Source organism: Notolepis coatsorum, assembly GCF_963971535.1.
Source record: "Notolepis coatsorum genome assembly, chromosome: 8".
NCBI lineage: Eukaryota > Metazoa > Chordata > Actinopteri > Aulopiformes > Paralepididae > Notolepis > Notolepis coatsorum.
The window spans coordinates 52,681,078-52,701,248 of record NC_140172.1 but is presented as its reverse complement, the minus strand read 5'-3'; the positions used below and the strand labels follow the sequence as shown (position 1 = coordinate 52,701,248).

General features: G+C 45.8%; 1 protein-coding gene across 1 annotated transcript in view; it reads right to left on the bottom strand.

Annotated features, from left to right (window-relative positions):
- The window catches only part of LOC311233767 (protein Aster-B-like), a 264,385-nt gene that overhangs the window by 59,206 nt on the left and 185,008 nt on the right, over window positions 1-20,171 (bottom strand). Inside the window, exon 3 of the mRNA XM_084320782.1 lies at window positions 1,220-1,490. Within this exon, the coding sequence (XP_084176908.1) occupies window positions 1,220-1,490 (271 nt within the window). The remainder of the gene's footprint in view (window positions 1-1,219; window positions 1,491-20,171) is intronic.

The following is a 20,171-nucleotide window of genomic DNA, read 5'->3' as shown; positions in this document are numbered from 1 at the left end:
TCAGGTGCACCTTTTGTCCCTTATTCGGTAGTGAGAAAGTTGGCAACCCTACTGCCCCCACCATATGAGACTAGAGTGGACAGGTACCATTCACCCCCACTGACAGATGTAGAGGATTTGACAGAACGTGGCTATTTCCTTCTTTACCATAGCAATCGAGGTAGATATTGGACCATTTCTAACAAATCGGAAGTGTTTTGAACATTCTGACACAAAACGGATGTTTTTCTGACCTTTAGATCCATGGACACGCTTGTTTGAGATCTCAGTGTTACCGTGACGACGCTAGGGACTCCCACCGTGGCGTGGACAACAATAAAAAGTGAAAAAGCGTCCAGTTTTCATTCATTGCCTATTGAAGAGCCCAGGATGAAGCAATGTTTTTGTCCGCCCCCCCCCCCCCCCCCCCCTCCGAGAGCAGATATCCCGTCATGTCCTGTCACCTGTACAGCATCAGCAATGATTTTTGTAAAATCATTGTTACATTTGAACTGATGAATGAAATGAGCGAGCGAGAGAGATAGAGAGAGAGAGAGAGAGAGAGAGAGAGAGAGAGAGAGAGAGAGAGAGAGAGAGAGAGAGAGATAGTTTGGAGAGAACAAGAACTATTCAATTGTCATCCCATTGTCGCAGCTTGGGATGCGTCATCTTCCTTCTAGTCAGTTATGGGTTATGAGTTATGCTCTGCGACCTACACTGGATGGGTAATTTTAATGCAGGTCCATTATGTGCAGTGATATTTCAGGTGCTATTCAAGTCTACTGAGCCTCACTAAAACCACATTATTCTGTTCAATCCACACTTTTATGAACAGACTCTCAAATATGTTCCCATCATCGCGTCTCAACGCGTTGTGGAGTGGTAGCAGTTACCATGTGTGCAAACTACAAAATGACGGTGGCAGGCAGTGTGCAATGTAATCGTAAGCCATATACCTTCTGAGTAGGTCGATCTCTGCGGTTAGCTCTGATATGCATACAGGCCACATTATGTCTTGTACTGTATGAGTGTAGTAGAGTAGGTGTGAATAAACCACGATGATCAGCCACGATGAAAATAGTTAGGCCACATAGGCCTATGAGGTGGGATTGGTGGTGATGGCGTATGGGGCCCACAACAAGCATTTCATCTTAGGAGTACCGTATGCACGCATGCCCACTGTTTCATGTGGGAACCATGTGTGAACCATGTTTGAGCGTGTTTGCATGATGTTGCTGACCTTGGAGTTCTTGCCCCCACTGCGGGTGGTGGTGTTGGTGGGGTGGCCCGACTGCGAGTAGGAGCGCTGGTGCTGTGGGTGTGGATGCTGCGGGTGGTGGTGGGCCACCTGCTCCGGGGTGGTGGGGGACCTGTCTGAGGTGTGGTCCGACGAGCCCTTCTCCACCATGGTGTTCTCACCCTCGGGGCTCAGCTGGGGCGTGGCTGAGCGGGACCTCTTGCGCAGGACGGGCGAGCAAGCAGGCGTGCTCCGGTTCGAGTTACTAGCGGTGCTGCGGGGGAAAGGGTGAGAGAGGGACAGTTGAGAGGACGGAAGGAAACTGAGCATTCTGTGGCCTCCTTGTGTACTTTCTGTTCATTTAGTGAGAAAACAAGAGAGGGCATTGGCACATAACGTGGAATCGAACCTCTGCATGTGTTTGTTCAACTGTACTATTATCGGAACTCATCTGTTAAGGCATATACAGTAAGATGAATGCCTGAATAAGTGACCTATCTCAAGCGCTGCCCTCTTTCCTTGATCCTCCAATCACAACTGTTGCTTCCCTTTTGTCCCAGGAAAGCAACAGTGGATCAAGAAGAGAGGGCGGAGCTTGAGATTGAGAATAGGCCAACGCTAGAATCTGCGTTCTTGGTTTCGCTATGTGTGAAAATGCTACTTTGCCTTTGTGGAATCTTGCAAAATCTGGAAGGTGAACCAATAAGCAAAAACTGAGACAACAGAATGTTCATAGTGTCCCCACAGTGTTCTCACTAACAATGTTGCTCTCAGTATGCATTAGGTCAGTGGTTCTCAAACTGTGGTACGCGTACCACTAGTGGTACTTGGTGGTACTGCTGGTGGTACTTGAAAACATTTCCAAAAAAGCTAAAAATAAAATAATTTTTTTTTTATTTTATTTTTTTTAAGTCAGGCCACTGAACTTAGAAGCAGGCCAGGCCAGTGTTTCTGGTTGCGGCGGCGCGATAGTTAGATAATCTAAGTGGGGAACAACCAGGAGATCACTGTGACAGAGAGTAATGGCAGCTCCGTTGTCAAGCAGAGTGGTAGATGACTGGCTGTGATTGGTTGTTTGAATATGCGCTCGGCGCACCGCTCTAGAAAAGTTCAGCCAGTTTCAACTCTCTAGGCTTGTGCGGCCGCATCGAAAAGCTGAAAGGCGCTGAAAAAAGAAGCCGACGGCAGCGCACTTCCTAGAGGCGGCCGCATGCGCTCCCTCCCCATTGTAATACATTGAAAACAGACGCGTGCGGTCCTAAATATGCGCCAAGTGGACGCGGGCCCTAATGCAGTCTAAACAGTCATAAATCTTTAATTCAACTTCAGCCCTGATCATAACCATTTATTTTTAGATTATTTTGTAATTGCTGCTAATCATTGACACATGCCTAGCCTGTAATAATCCCCCCCAGAAAAATTTACTTTGCATTTGATATATTGAAAATATTTTACTTTTTGTGTGTGTGTTTTTTTTAACAATAATTTGTGATGCCATCACACAAACTGGCATTTAAAGGGTAAACATTCAAAAATGTATTGAATATGTGTTTTCTTTTCTTTTTTACAATAATTTGTGATGCCCATCACAAACACTGGCATTTAAAGGGTAAAAATTCAAATATTCCTGCACCAGAATGCAGGAAATTAAGTTTTTGTAACAAAATAATTGTGTGTGTGTGTGTGTGTGTGTGTGTGTGTGTGTGTGTGTGTGTGTGTGTGTGAGAGTGTGTGAGAGAGAGAATGACGGACAATTGCTTGCTGTGTGAGAGAGAGAGAGAGAGAGAGAGAGAGAGAGAGAGAGAGAGAGAGAGAGAGAGAGAGAGAGAGAGAGAGAGAGAGAGAGAGAGAGAGAGAATTAAGTACATTTGCTGAAATACAGTTGTTCTTAATTTTCTCACTTGCTATGTGAGTTGTGTGGAAGCGTTTGCTAGTTCTAGTGCTATCCCTTTGTACATTGTGGCTGTGTCTGACAAAAGTTAACAATAAATAATGGTATTAGGAATACATTTGCCTCCTGTGTGAACTGTGCATAGCTGAATAGACTGTATTTTAACGCCGGTCATATGGTGGTACTTGGAGAGCCAGCTACGTTCTCAGGTGGTACTTGGTGTAAAAGGTTTGAGAACCACTGCATTAGGTAGTTGCTATCAATATGAATGTTTTATCACTGCTTAGCAAGTTGAAAACTTAAAATAGCCTTAATTTCCTGAAATTGTAAAAGTGATTGTATTGTATTGTTAAATAAATAAAATGTAAGCTGCACTATGGAAGGTCAGTACCTTGTGGCCATTTGAGGTCACTGCACCTTGTTTAAACATTTTGGATTAGAGAAAACGGCAACGAAAAATACATTTCCTCAAGGAAAGTAACTTTGGACACTGTTTTATGTTTGTGCCGTTCACATTTTGTGTTCTAGAAATGAGACCGTTATGGATTTCCCAGCACTGGTCATTAGGGTGACCAGATGCAAAAAGTCCAAAAGCAGGACAACAGTAAGATTTTGGTGGGACAAAGTGGGACAAAGTGGGACAGATAGATAATGTAATTTTTTTTATTAGAATAACTCGTCTTCACCGAATAGATAAAGGTTAAATCAAAATAAATACAAATTAAATACAGAATTATATGTCTCCACATTCATCTTGGCACTGGCAGCCGGCTTGTTACCACCTAACATCTGTTTTAAATATTCAAACTTTATCACTTGACAGGAATGTCTTGTGTTCGATATTCTTTTTTTTGCTTCGAAAAGAGGGACATCCTCTCAATATGTGGGACGCGGTCTCAAATGGTGGGACAGTACAACCAAAAGGGGGACACCTGGTCACCCTACTGGTCATGCATGATCAGAAGAGCTTCTATGGGTAATTTCACTGTGTGTCATGCATCACTGTTGAGAGGGTGTTATCTTGCTCAGCCCAACTTGGCCCAAGTCTGGGATTTAGCCGCTGAAATTATATTTATTTGAAAAAGTAGTGCAGGAGCAGGGGTGTAAAGTACTTGAGTAATTGTACTTCGTTACAATACTTAAGTACTGTTTTTGGGGATTTGTACTTTACTCAAGTATTATTAGGTTTCAAGTCAAGTCAAGAGTTTTAATTGTCACAGCATACAGGTATACAATGAAATGCGGGTGGTCTTGCCCGCAACGATGTGCAATACAGTGGTACAACATAATAGAAAAAAAAAAAAAAAAAAACATTGTGCAGTAAACAGGTAACAGGTAACATGGAGTGACATCTCGATATCTGTACATAGTTATTTACAGAGCATATGGGACATGCTAGTTATCTTTGGTAGTGCAATACACTGTTCCTGTTATTCTAATTTAAAGTGTCCTTTCCTTTTGGCCATAAGTGTGCGTGTGTGCGACATGAGTGTGTGCCCGCTCATGTTAAAGTGTTAAGTGGCTGCTCGTGTGTGAGCGTGCACAGCGTGCGTGTCGTGTGTGTGTTCATGTGTGCTTGTGTGTGGATAGTTCAATGTTCTGAGCACTCAATGTTCATTGTTCAGGGCTCTGATGGCCTGGGGGAAGAAGCTGAGCCTAAGCCGCTCTGTCCTAGTAGCTGGGGTTCGCAGGCGTCTGCCTGACCTCAGCAGCTGGAACAGGCTGTTATTGGGGTGGTGAGGGTCTTTCATTATCCTGCAGGCTCTGGATTTGCACCTCTTGTTGTATAGAACCTGCATGGGGGGTAGTGCAATACCCGTGGTATGCTCGGCTGAGCGCACCACTCTCTGTAGGGCCTTCTTGTCCTGTGCCGTGCTGTTTCCATACCAGGCAGTGATGTTTCCGGTCAGGATGCTCTCTACAGCTCCTGAGTAGAAGGACTGGAGTATCTTCCCTGATACTCTGAACTTCCTTAACTGTCTCAGGTGGTAGAGGCGCTGTTTCGCCTTCTTTACTACTGTGTCTATGTGTGTTGACCATGTCAGGTCCTCTGAGATGTGGACCCCCAGGTACTTAAAGCTGCTCACCCTGTCCACGGTAGCCCCGTTAATCATCAGTGGTGTGTGCGTCTCCTGCTATTCAGCAGCCCTCATGCGATGTAAGCCAGGGGCTCGAATACGCATGTTGTAGGACATTGATGTCAGGAGCTATCTGTAGCTACTGCTGGATGGCGTTGGGACAACGCCTCTGAACTATTTAGTTTACTGGGACATTTCGTAGTGACTAGTGAGCTAACGTGGGCTAACATGAGCTACCTAGCCAACGGAGGTATTATGCACTGGACACTTGCTGGAGCAGTTGTTGATGTCGGGAGCTATCAGTAGCTAGCCGGCTGGATAACGTTACACAATGCCTCATGTATTAAACTAAAAGTGAATAGTTGACTGGGTCATTTTGTAACAGTAGCTAACATTAGCTCACGGAGGTCCCTCTGACTAGACTAACATCACAGTGACTGTCCGAGGCAATAGCCTCTGTTTACATGCAGCATACAGAAACCGGTGCGGGAGGGGTAGGAGCAGCAGTGTGCGGTGCGCTGCATGTCTGTGCTGAGACAGCAAGTGAGAACTGCGCTAAGAATTGGATCATGATTTTCGGTTTTCACATGACTATTATTGCCCGCCACACGGCGGGCAGACCTCTCAGTGGGAGGCGCCAAGCGTAAAAACTGCCCGCCAATGGCGCTTGGCGGGCTCTAGTTTCGCCCCCTGCGTGTCACGACCTCTGGAAAGAGACGGTGAGGTTCAGTTTTTGATGGCAGACCTCCAAACCTCAGCAAATCACACAAGAATGATCTGGATGGATAGATAGATACTCGATGTAAGGGAAAAATATCTTGTTTTGTATTAACTGCCCCTTTAACTGGGATATTAGCTTGTATTTGCAGCAGCGATGTGTACAGTATGTTAATATTAGCTTGTATTTGCAGCAGCGATGTGTACAGTATGTTAATATTAGCTTGTATTTGCAGCAGCGATGTGTACAGTATGTTAATATTAGCTTGTATTTGCAGCAGCGATGTGTACAGTATGTTAATATTAGCTTGTATTTGCAGTAGCGATGTGTACAGTATGTTAATATTAGCTTGTATTTACAGTAGCGATGTGTAGGCCCTACAGTATGTTAATATTAGCTTGTATTTGCAGTAGCGATGTGTACAGTATGTTACTATTAGCTTGTATTTGCAGCAGCGATGTGTACAGTATATTAATATTAGCTTGTATTTGCAGCAGCGATGTGTACAGTATGTTAATATACTCAATGAAACATGCAGACGAGGGACCACTTAGACCACTATGTCATGGTTTGCTATCACACCAGTGAATACAATGTACTTAGTCAGGTTGCTGAATACTCATGATGTGTGTGAGAGTTAAAAAATGAATCTTGCTCATTTCCTTTTATGGCATGTTTAGAATGACCCCTCCATACTATGTGTTGATTGATGTATATGTCACTCTAAATATATATATTTCCTAATTTATAAATTGGCTAATTACTGGATCATCTAAGCAAGTCACAGTTGAACAGTGATATCATGCTTTTCCAATGTTTTACCAATGCACAGAAATCCAGTGTTTTTCGAAAGTGGTTACCAATAGTTACAGCAGCGTTTCCGTTAGAACATATTCGTGCCGGTCTGAGTGTCCTGCAAGATTTCTATCACCGGACATATTCGAGATATTCCGGTCAGAGTTTTAAACAGCAGTCTATTATAATCACATTTTTATGAGCTAACGAATTCCGTTATAATTGGACATGTGTATTAATTACATCAAGCGAAGAATGAAAAATTGATTTGCAGAATCAAATTACTATCTCTCGCCTCTCAAGTTAGTGCGATACGCTACCAGCATCAAGCTCCCGCCCCGCAGGCTCCCGCTGCAGCAGCTCTGTCACACGCACCCCCAAATGAATCTCAAGTCGACATCGCTTCACCTCGTTGTATCAGACACGTCACACATATCATAATGTTCAACTTCACGTATACAGTCATTAATATATTCCAAATAAAATAAGTCCCTCGATACTCCGTGCTGCTGCTGACTTGAAATAAAATAGACCGCGTATGTGGGCAGTCGGTCCGACACTAAACAGCAGTCTGTTATAATCACATTTTTATGAGCTAACGAATTCCGTTATATTGGACATTTGTATTAATTATATCAAGCGAAGAACTGAGAAAGCAGAGAGACGGCAACATTATCGTGGTTTGCGTGACGACTCTCTCCACCTCGCAACGACTTATTTGCAAAGAGTATGGCGCTGCAGAGAAGCTGATTCAGTGTTATTGGCTCTTTTCTGGGAACCGCACAGCAGCGCCCCCCACCCAACATTGGCTGAAAATGGCTGAATTGGAGTACTGCTGGAATACTGCATTGTGCTGATAGTGCTCTGGCTCTGCAGCTTCACAAAAGTTCGCACACCCAGCACTAAGCTCTCGCTGACGACGTCGTTGTCATTATTAGAAGCAACGAGGAAACAAATGTAATGATCGTTTCGTTCATCGCATAGGCTATTTAATTTTAGCCTATTTTAATACAATTCAAATAATCAAATTGTGCTTAGACTCAGGGAATTATTTTCACCGGACATTAAGACCGGAGAGAGTAAATATGTCGGACTTCAACAGATTTTGCCGGTCAAATACCGGTAATTACCGGCTAACGGAAACGCTGAGTTACAGGCAGCCATATTGGAAGAAAGATACCAACACAAACATTCTGTGCAAAGCCTCTAGATCAACTGTGTATACTGTTGAAAGTCGCTAACAATCAGTCAGGTGGCGGAAATTCATTCCTATTATTGTATTGTTATTAAATAAACACTGCCTAGACAGACAGACATACACAGACAGACAGACAGACAGACAGACAGACAGACAGACAGACAGACAGACAGACAGACAGACAGACAGACAGACAGACAGACAGACAGACAGACAGACAGACAGACAGACAGACAGACACACAAACAAATACAAATACACACACACACAAACATACAGACACACACATGCACACTACACGCACCTATACAGTAGCATATCAAAATTCAGCAATATATTAAAACAATAAGCCTAAATAAGTAACAAGTATAGAGATAAATACAAAGTACAGAATTAAATGTTGTTCTAGAAGATTGTCTATATTCATATATTGACAGATTTAGTTATGTGCTCAATGAATGAATGAATGAATGAATGAATAAATAATGCCTGGCTGAATAAATTCCAACAAACTACTGACCGATCTCACTGCTTCTATATCCTATGTCACGGCATCTTTCCCACATTGTTAATGATAACGTGTAGCCCAAGAAATCATCCTTCCCCCCCGCATTGCACCCAGCAGTCAAAGGTCAAATGACATCATCATTCACAGGGGTCAATCTTGTCATGATGAGGTCACACTCCTTGTCTGGACGTCAACCTGGCGAGTGCCGACCTGCTTTTGTCACCAATATCTGCTTTATTGTCATTGGATGACAGATCACGAGATGCAACTGTCCAGCATGTTAAGCACAAATATTAGACAATCCACCTTATGCAACACAGCAGCATTACATTTTCTTAATTACAAAAAACAAATAATTACATTTGCAAATGATCAGCCTGTTCAAATAATGTATGATGTAATACATAGTCTGTAATACTGAGCCTTTTAGTGAATCAATTACATTTAAAGCCATACAGCCTCTCAAAACTAGACACCCATTTTCCCCACTCTAATAAATTAAGCTATATATGATAACACATTTTAGCGTCCTCATGTTGCATGTTAGGGTGAAATGGAAATCAGTTGCTGCTAGACTGTCTAATATTAGCCTAAGCTAAGCTACTGTAATGCTAACCGGATATGTAAGAGAGGATCGAGATACGGTATGCTGGAATGTAAAACCATGCAAGGTGACACCCACCCATTAAACCACGTCATAATAGCACACAGTGACACACACACAACAACCACAAGCACAAAACAATATTCAGATGGATAGGATGGAATGTATTTTCTTCAGCAGCAGTCGCTAACTAACCTGGTAGCCATGGAGGACTAAGTCCACAGCATCAGATTCTACCTGCTTCATTCATCCACTCATTCAGACAGCAACGATAGAAGAGGAGAGGAGGAAGAGACGAGGAGGAGAAGAGAGCAGGAGAACCTGCTCCGAGAACATGGCAGACAGAGGGTCCATACGTGGGGTCTGCGTGCCGCGAGCAGACAGAGAGACAGACAGCTCTGAGTCAATGGAGCCTCTTGCCTCTATATATCCCTCCCTTTTTTCTCTTTCTCTCTCTCTCTCTCTCTCTCTGCAGGATGATTCACAGGCGGGTGTTCTAGCTGCTGCAAAGCCTCTCTCTCTCTCTCCCTCCCTCCACTCTCTCTCTCCCTCCTCTCTCTCTCTTGCTCGCTTCCTTCCATGCTCAGCCCTCCTCTAACTCCCTCCCATCACCCCCACCACTGCACATGCACACACACGCACACGCACATACACACACACACACACACAATTGGATGCCGAGACAGGGCTAAGGGAGCGACCACCATGACAGCCTCTGTTGCTGTTTTGCATAATGCTTTTTTGCACCGTACAGGGAGAAAGAGAGAGAGAGAGAGCCTGCCCACTTTTTCTCTGAAATTATTCATGATCTTCATGAATGAAAGCAGCTGACGTCAGTTAACCTTCACTATCACACCATGCTGCCTGCTCCTCCCCCTCAACGACCCCCCCCTACACACACACATACACACTCACTCACTCTCTCTCTCTCTCTCTCTCTCTCTCTCTCTCTCTCTCTCTCTCTCTCTCTCTCTCTCTGTTACATCACATGCACAGGACATCTCCACACCTTTCACGTTGACCTGGGTCCTTCTCTCTCTCTCTCTCTTCTTCTGTTATTCCTCTGTTCTTACTCCTCTACTTGGCCAGTTGTCCTTTCTGAGTCTGAAGAGCCTAAGCGCCTACCCAGTCGTTTTGTTCTCTCTTTCCTCAGCATTAGCATTTTGTCCCTCCCCTCCATCCAACTCCTCCGACTCCTCCAACTCCTCCTCCATAACAGGCACATATTACATTTAGCCATAGAAATGTGCCTAATTTGTCCCTGAATCACCTTCCGTTTATTCCTATTAATGACGCTTCACTTGAGATGTCCCACTGGCTCAACCAGCTAAAGGCACCTGCCATTTGGTCCCAACGTCTTGGGTTCAAATCTGGCCCATGACATCCTCTCCCTCTCCTCACATTTCCCACTCCTCACATATTATTTCCCTATCCCAATTCATTTAGCATGAGTGCTCACAACATTTGGCTTGTTTCATAGTCATCGCCAGATAACAAACCAAGCCATTTTCACCTGGTTATTAGACTTCAGGCCAAGGAAACAACCAACAATGTGAACATAACATGACTAAAATAAAGAGAAAAGAAAGAACAGGTTATTTTTAAAGGGGAAAATAGAAAAGAGAGAGAGAGAGAGAGAGAGAGAGAGAGAGAGAGAGAGAGAGAGAGAGAGAGAGAGAGAGAGATTGATTGATTGATTGAATAATATTGGGCTAGTCTTCCAAGAGTCTGTAGCATTAAACAAAACTAAAAACATTCAACACAGATAACAAAAACACAATACAGTATACAAGTACAGAATAAAGCATATATTAAACACATTCACACACATTGATGGCATAATACACATAACACAGCCTATATGGATAATGCATATATGCCATACCCATTCAATACAGATGCAATACATACACACAAATATACCTTACTTAAAATAAAAACTGACCACTGGCAGATGACGTTAACACTACATTGACAGTACACTGTCAATACAAATATGACAAATATTAGAACACAAAAGAGGCAGAGTGCTGACCTTTAACCCCATGATCTGAGGTGACCCCTGCCCACTTGAAGTAGAAGAGCTAGGTCAGTTGTAAGTTAATCAATATGTTGATTTCCAAAAGACAATTCTTGTCATTCCCAGTGCTTGTCTTTAGCCACATAAACAACTGACCAACTGATCTATTTGACATGTGATGAGCCAGACCAAAACAAACAAGACCTCCCACAAATGGGAGGGGGTTGTATACAGGCCTGCCTCTCTACACATACTGTACACAAAGGACTTTCATTCCACCTGGCCAGAAAACCTTATGGTTTGTACAAGGAATGTTGAGTTTCAGGTTTACAGTGAGTTGTATAAAATGTAAGCTCATATAATACACATATTCTTTATAGGCTTTGGTATTCTTTGGGTTGTGTACTGTGATTGCCCAGTAGGCTATATTAGCTCAGGGTAAAGCCACAGCATGCTATAGCCAAGGGGATGCCCCAGGAAAGTGGGCAAACATGTCTGATTGTTACATATCGTTTGTCAAAATCAATGCTTCCACATAATCATTAATTACATATACATTCTGTTTATTTAGGCAGTATTCCAAATGTTTTTGGTTAATGCCCTTGCATACAGGGTAGGTGGTTTGACTATTGCTAGACTGTCTATTGCTAAAATTTGCGTACCAATATACAGTACACAGAATCATTGTTTACAAGTTTTAAAAGGGTCTTTAGGCCTAACATTATATCTTTCATATTTTTCTGTTAAGTTATATATGTTTTTATGATTATATTTCTGTTATATTATTTATTTTATAATTATATTATAGCTATATTATAGTGGCATTAATACTTTATTAGAACCCTGACTATAGCTTATATTTCTTATCATTTGCTCTCTAATTGGCTACCCATTGCATCCTTTCTGTGTGGCTTTCTTTACATTTATATACTATCCTCCCTCCTACTGTACACTCTGCACCATCACATGCACAGAGTGAATCCTATTCTGTCAAGTAACCCAGATTCACAGTCCTCCCCAGGGACTAGTTCTTCAGATGTGGCCTGAGACGGCAGCGACCAATCCCGACACACTGCACAGCCCACTGAGCGAGGGAGTGTCCAATCAGGGATCGCCTCACTGCCGAGTAATCCGGGACGCTGTTAGTGGAGATTGCCATATGTGAAAATGAAAATGATGTGGTGATTTTACAAAGCATACAGCACCTAGATGCTATAGAAAACTATAGGATGACCTAAAATAGATACAAGAAAGAACAAGGTGTTGACTATTCTCCCCTCTATGGCGTAAAGGATAGAAGGATATATAGTACAGTATATTGTGTGTATATATATATATTGTTTTTGATATATATATATCAAATAAAAAGATCAAAGCGCAGTGCCAGCATCCTTAGAATAGTTCTATCTACAGTAGGAACATCCCTGATTGCATTGCATGTACTGTATGAGAGAGTTGTAATCGTTTCCCATTATCAGCTTTAGGATGCATTGCTAAAACCTTTCTGTAAGAGCCTTATGCAAGTCTTAAAGTAATGTCTTCCATGCATTCCATGCATTACAGAAGAGCCTTATGCAAGTCTTAAAGTAATGTCTTTGATTTGATCTGATACTAATGCTAGAGGCTGCGCTTCCTAGGATTAGTCCCGGCTGAATAGTATATTATTCAAACACACTGGACATAGTCAGCTGGAAGTGAAAAAAAAAAAGGGGGAACCAGCCGCCCCTTAGAAGGCTGCGAAGGCATGTGGAGTAAACCAAGCTGTTGTACTCCACCATGACAAATGCCCAGGTACTGCGTGCAACAGAGTGAGAGACATTACTTTAAGACTTGCATAAGGCTCTTCTGTAATGCATGGAAGTCAATTCTAAGCAAAATTTTCTTCCCACATTGACCCAACAGGATTTCCAAATAAACTAATTAAATCAGAAAACTAATGATTCTGCTCTTTGTAGCATAAGCAAATGTCTTGTTTTTAATATATATATATATATATATATATATATATATATATATATATATATATATATATATATATATATATATATATGTGTGTGTGTGTGTGTGTATTAAATAAAGTGTATTATTATTATTATTATTATTATTATTATTATTATTATTATTATTATTATTATTATTATTATTATTATTATTATTAGTAGTAGTAGTAGTAGTAGTAGTAGTAGTAGTAGTAGTAAATTAGTTGTCAGTGGCTATTTCCAAAATATATATTCCAAGATATATCTTTTAGTGCAACATATTCTCCTATACTGTTGGTAGTTTGATGTGGGCTCCGAACCCTGAATGAAGGACCAATTGACTTAAGTCTTAAGCCCTGCCCCTTTTTCTTGATCTTCCAATCACAGCTTCCCTTGATTTGAGGGAAGGTTTGAGATAGGTCCATTGTTTCACACTCCTTGCCATCTCCCCTCTCTATCTGGCTTTCAATTTCACTTGTTTAATTTCTTTCATGTGGGGAATCTGAACATGGTCTAAAATAAATAAACAATAGATACAATATCTATATACGAGAAGGTGTGTCCAAACATTTGACTGGCCACTGAGCAGCTCCACCGGAGCAGCTGGGGGCTAAGTGCCTTGCTAAAGGACACTTCTGTGGTTGGTATTGTGGGATGGGTGAGCGTTATTCATGGCCCTCTCTGCCCAGATTTTAACTGCCGGTCTGCTTGTCTAACCTTGAAACCCCCTCTGCACCCAAATATATGAGTTAGCGCAGAGCTTCAAAGCTACTGTAGCACTATGGGTAATCCCTGAACAGCCATTGGCTCCTGAACACCAATCTACCTATACCAGCCAGCCAATCATATATTAGTTTGGCAGACATTTTTACATAATTCCACACCCCCAAGCGTATATAATGCTACTTATTACCCCACCTTCTCTGGTTCACTTTGTTCAGCAAACATAGATAGGTAGGTTTGATGGACTTGATCTTCTAAGGCACAAAGGCCGGGTTTGGTTTCAACACCACACTGTGTCCCTGATAAATGTACAATCAGCAGAAAGGAAGCCCCTGTCATGACTTTCAGCACCACGGACAGGTCCCATTTGGCAACAGGGAAGACAAAAGGTTATCCTATAACCTAGTTATATGAATACTGGCTGAGCGTCTCGCTCTGCCATATTGAGATAACCTCTTATCTCCTAGCACATAATGTGCTCACGAAACAAACAAATGCACTCACATGCACGTGACCAGGCCACGCCCCTGCGTCTCCCTATATGACGCTGGAAATGGTCACGCTCCACCTTCCTCAGAACGATTTCCATACACGGAAAATCATCCAAGGGACCTCAGGGCGCTAAGAGCGAGACGCTCAGCCAGTATTCATATAACTAGGTTATAGGATAACCTTTCGTTATATAGCATTACTGGCAATCGCGTCTCGCTCTGCCATATTGAGATAAGGGGCAGAGCGGACGCGTGGCCCGACAAGTGTACCCCCTGAGGGCCCGTAAGCCCCAGCCAGGGAGGAGGGGAGTCCCGTCCACCCACCCGTCCTAACGAACAGGGGGAGGCAGTCAACTCCACCAAAGTGCGAAAAAGGGGGGAACCAGGCACCCCTGAAAACGCACAGCACAGGCGGGACCACGTGTGACACAGCACCCGTGGCACACACCCATACACCCCTGCTAGCCCACCAAATGGTGGTACGCAGGAGAGGTCCCAGACCTCAGAACCGCCTGGGAGACAGAACCCCCAGTCATGTCCACTAGGGATGCACCGAATGGGAAATTCTTGGCCGAAACTGATACCAAAAATAGAAAACAGTTGGCCGAGAACCGAAAGGCCGAAAATGATTCATAGAATAGAATTTATTTTTACCAATGTTGTGGAACATTATGATTATGGAAAAATATATGATTATGGCAAAACTTAACTTAAATAATAAATAATCACTATTATGGGTCCATAAAACATTTATTCAGCACTTCTGAATGCATACAGTACATTAATTCCATCTTTTCTCTGGCTGCGCAGCGGACATCTGTGCTCTACTGAGCGCACCTTTCTAGTCCCCAGCTGAATGTGCTCGCTTGACTCGGCACAGTAGACGCGCGACAAAGAGACAGCGTCAATGTGAGAAACACAATCCCCCCCCCCTCTCGCTCTGAATAATATGCATATTAGATCACTCAGTGATTAACCGCAACGGGCATATAGTAAATAAGGATATAAAAGCATGTTAGAGACGCATTTATTGGACGCGTTGCGCGCAGAGTTTACATAGAAACAGCGCGACTCCCGACAGCGCGACATCATCACAACAACACGCGTTAGGTTACAGGTTGTTTCTGTTTTGGTGAAAAAACTCTTTGCATCCCTAATGTCCACGAGGTAAAACTTAACGAAGGGACCCGGGGAGGACCAGGAGGCCACAGCACAGATGTCCTCCACCGAGGCCCCCCCTAACAGGGCAGCAGAGGCCGCCACTCCACGAGTGGAGTGCACCCTGACGCCCCCGGGGGGGACCTGTCCAGCCAACGTGTAGCAAAGGGCAATGCCCTCGCACAACCAATGTGACAGGCGCTGCTTGGACAGCGCCTTACCCGCACAAGGGCCACCGTAACAAACAAACAGTTGATCGGAAGCCCTGAGATCCTGTGTCCGACTGAGGTAAACCCCCAGTGCATGGACAGGACACGACAGGTGAAGGCTCGCCTCCAACTCACTAGCGTGAGGAGGCGGATGAAACGCCTGAACCACAATATCCCTGGAGCGAAAAGAGCTCTGGATATTCTTTGGCACTAAGACTGGATTAGGCCTCAGAGTCGCACCGCTATCGGTCCGAATAGACAGGCACTCAGGCCGCACCGAGAGAGCACACAGCTCACCCACGCGCTTAGCGGAGGTGATGGCCAAAAGGAACAGTCTTAAAATACAGCTGCTCCAATGGCGCCTGCTCAAGAGGCTCAAACGGGGCCTCCGACAACCGGCCCAGGACCAGTTGGAGGTCCCAACTCGGAGACAGAGAACGTTCCACAGGCTTGAGACGCCGAGCGCCAAGCAGGAAACGTTTCACGAGAGGGTGGCTGAACATCGTACCGCCCTCAAAACCCACATGACAAGAGGATATAGCTGCGGCGTATACCCTCACTGTCGAGGCCGACAGCCTATTCAGGATAGACTGGAGGAAGGAAAGAACAGAGTCCAGGGGGCAGGACACCGGATCCAGGCCCCCAACCTCACGCCACTCTTGAAAAGCATGCCACTTACCTGCCTAAACCGCGATAGTGGACGGAGCGCGCGCGTTCCGGATGGTGTCAACCACAGTAGGGTTAAGACCCATCCCCTCCAGACTCACCCTTTCAGCAGCCAAACCTTCAATGGCTGCCCCAGAACAGGGAACAGACACAGCGATCCGCGTGCCTGAGAGAGGGCCCGCGGCGACCATGGAACAGGCCACGGCGGGGCTACCAAGAGCTGGATCAGGACCGGGAATAACATAGCCATGCCCCGGTCCGGTGCGATCAGGATCAAAGTCCTGTGCTCCCGACGTACCCGCTCCAACAGCTGAGCTATCAGGTGTATGGGGAAGAACGCGTACAGAATCCCGGGCGGCCACGGATACATCGAGAAGGCATCCACCCCCAGCGGAGAATTGTCCTTCCAACTGACCGAGAACCACAAGGGGCACTGGTGGGACTGTCTGCTCGCAAACAGATCCACCGTGGCCTCCCCGAATCGGTCCCAGACCTGTCTGACTATGTCTGGACGTAGTCCCCACTGGTCGGGATGAGGACCGCCCCGCGACATCACATCTGCACCCACATTCTCCTTGTCAGGGATGTGGAGCCCCCTCAGGCTGCACCGATTGAGAGACGCCCATAGCCAGAGCTCGACCGCCGCCCGGTGCAGACGGATAGTAAGGCTGAGCCCGAACGTTCGAACGTTCGTTCGTTAAGCTGACATTCGGACTTTAATTAATGGGTTCGAACGTTCGGTGAAAAAAGAATAAAGCAGGCGCAACGACGGTGAGGCGATGTGAAGCGGCGCGTCCCCCGAGTCGCTCGGCTCAACCAGTATCCAGTATGGTCTCTGCCGGGCTGTTGCTGGATACTCAACCAGAGCTCTAGTCTCAACCAATGCAATAGAACAATTTTGATTGAATGACAGGCGATTCTGCCAATTACGTCACACCGCTTGCACCCGCCTCTGCTGTTACCACCAATCGGCAAGCGTTTATTATTTTTTTTACTTCCGGCAATGCCGCCATTGATCTGCTTGAGAGAAGCATTAACGTAGCGTTAGCTCCCCGCCGAGGAAGTAAAAGTCGTAACAACTTTCCATAGGTGAACCTGCGGAAGGATCATTAATTAATACCAGCCTTTTTCGGCCACGGAGCGCGAGCTTCATGGCGGGAGGTGGTTGCGTTGGAAACAACTCTGGCCGAGGCGGCAGGCGTGTTGGGAGCCCGGCGGGACCCCCGCGCCGGTGTCTCTCTGTCTCTCTGCCGTCCCCCGTTCAGAGGTAGACGGTGGAAGGAGCCGAGGCGCGCGCCTCTCTCCTTCCCGTCGACCAAGAGTGAATACCTGTTATTGAACGTGTAACACTAACTATAACGTGAATACCTAACAAAACGAATGCATTTGTTTATCTAGCCCCTTACGTGACTGCGGTGTGCAAGGGCTATTGTTTATCATAAGTAGGAACTTTATGCAGTACTCAGTAGCTTGTTTATTTTCTTCTGAGTGCTTTGTTTAATTACATGTTTACATGAACAGCCACTACTGTAAACAACATGTTTTTTCACCAATAGATTATGCAATGCCGCCCTCCGTAGGATCTATAATAATAATAAAAAAAAAATTTATATAAAAAAAAAAAAGAAAAATAATAAAAAAAAAATTTTATTAAAAAATTTACAAAAAACGAACGTTCGAACGTTCGTTCGATAAACCCTGGCGAACGTTCGAACCCTAAAAACAGGGTTCGGGCTCAGCCTTAACGGATAGAGCATACTCCTCCCTGTATGTTGATATACGACGCTGTCGTCGTGTTGTCTGTCCTGACCAACACATGCTCACCCACCACCAGGTGGCCGAACTGCTTGAGGACCAGAAGGACCGCCCTCAATTCCAACACATTGATATGCAGTGCAGACCGGGCAGCATGGTACGTCCAGCTGCCCCTTACTGCATTGGTCCGACACGCCTCCCCCCATCCCGTGAGGGAGGCGTCGTGAAGACCGTGACGTGTGATAGCCTGCTGCCCATGGAGATCCCGCTGGTGAGGGTACCAGTCCTCCCCCAGTGGTCGAGATCCCCCAGTACTGAGACAGGAACCTTCAGTCGCTTCCTCTCACCGGGTCTATTTTCATACTGGAAAACCACCTCTGTATCCTCCCCATGAAGAGGAGGCCAAGAGGGACCACAGAGTGAGCAGATGCCATCATACCAAGCAGGTGCATCACGGACAGCGCCGTAACCGTCCTGCCAGGACGGAACCTCCTGAGCGCGCTGAGAATATCCTCTCGCCGTCGCTCTGAGAGGATTGCCCTCATGGGCCTTGAGCTTAGAACCAAGCCCAAGTACTCCACCTGTTGACTGGGAAGAGGAGTACTCTTCTTCCAGTTCACAGCTAAACCTAGACTGGTGAGGAATTCAAGTCAAGTCAAGTCAAGAGTTTTAATTGTCACGGCATACAGGTATACAATGAAATGCGGGGAATTTCATTGTAGGAGAATTCCACCAGCAGCCTGGTACGAGACCTGGCGACCTCTTCAGACCGGCTGAGGAGCAGAATGTCGTTGAGGTAGAATAGAATTCGGAGGCTCCAGCGCAGTCTCCACGCACTTGGTGAATGTGTGAGGGGCCAGAGAGTAGCCGAATGGCAGCCTCTGATATTCGTACACTACACCCTGAAAAAGGAAGCAAAGGAATTTCCTGTAAGGAGGGAAGATCGGGATGTGAAAGTATGCATCCTTCAGGTCTATGGAGGTGAACCAGTCTCCCACTCTGACAGCGCCTACCAGGTGTTTGACGGTCAACATCCTGAACTGTCTCGCCACAATCAGCCGATTGAACGCAGACAGATCCAGAATAGGTCTGACACCTCCCGATTTCTTGGGCACTAGAAAAGACCGGGAGTAAACGCCACGCATCGCGTCCTCCTTTGGGACCACGACGATGGCCTGCTTCGCCAACAGAGATTGGATCTCGTCAGCCAGAGCTGTCACTGCTGCGGACCCTGACAATAGGGTCTGTACCAAACCCGAAAATGGAGGGTGGGGTTGTGCAAACTGCAACACAAGTCCCCACCTCAGCGTTCTCTCCATCCACCTCGACATATGGCACTGTTGTAGCCATACGTGATGATAATCCCAAAGCGCACCCGCCGCCAACTGGCGCTGGTCTGCCAGGAACCGTAGATAGGAGGCCCGGTCCCACCCGCTGTGCGTTGCCAACCCTGGACTCGCCAACCGCGCGAGCAGGGCGTCTCGCGGAGCCGGGATATTGAACCCTGACACTACCAACGAGGCAATCGCACCCAAGGGGGGACCCCGACAGAAAGGGCCGGTCTGATACGGGAGGAGCGGCCATCACACTGGGTGACATAAGCTCCCCCACTGAACATCTTCCCGGCATGTACTGCTGAGGAAAGCCTGCTCTGCAGCTGGACATGCAGGGCGTGCGGTCCCCACACTGCCCGATAGGGTGGGTTCCTACACACCGTAGCCCTGTAGTGATATTACTACCATGCGTGCCTGACTGACCACCGCCGGTCTTCCGGTCGGGGGAGGCACTAACGTGATACCCGGCCTGGCGAGGGCGGGGCTGGGGGAACTGACGCTGCGACCTCCTGGGCCTCGAATTCCCCCGATGACAACCTTCTCCGTCGACAGACACAACACCAGGCTCACCAAACACAGATGCAGAACGTGTGGCGTGGGAGCCGCTTGACAGCACAGCATTCTCACAGGCAGACCAGGCTTAGCTAGCAACTAGGTGTCAGCCCCTGTCCCCATGAGAAGCGAAACGTGGGACCGCATACGCTTCACTGAAGGCACGCAGCCCGCAGCCAAAGGGAACAAATCAGAGCCCGTATCCCGCTGGTGTTGGGGGGGGGAGTGACCGGAGAGCATGCTAGACACAGCTAGACGGCGACGGTTTTTTAGGGC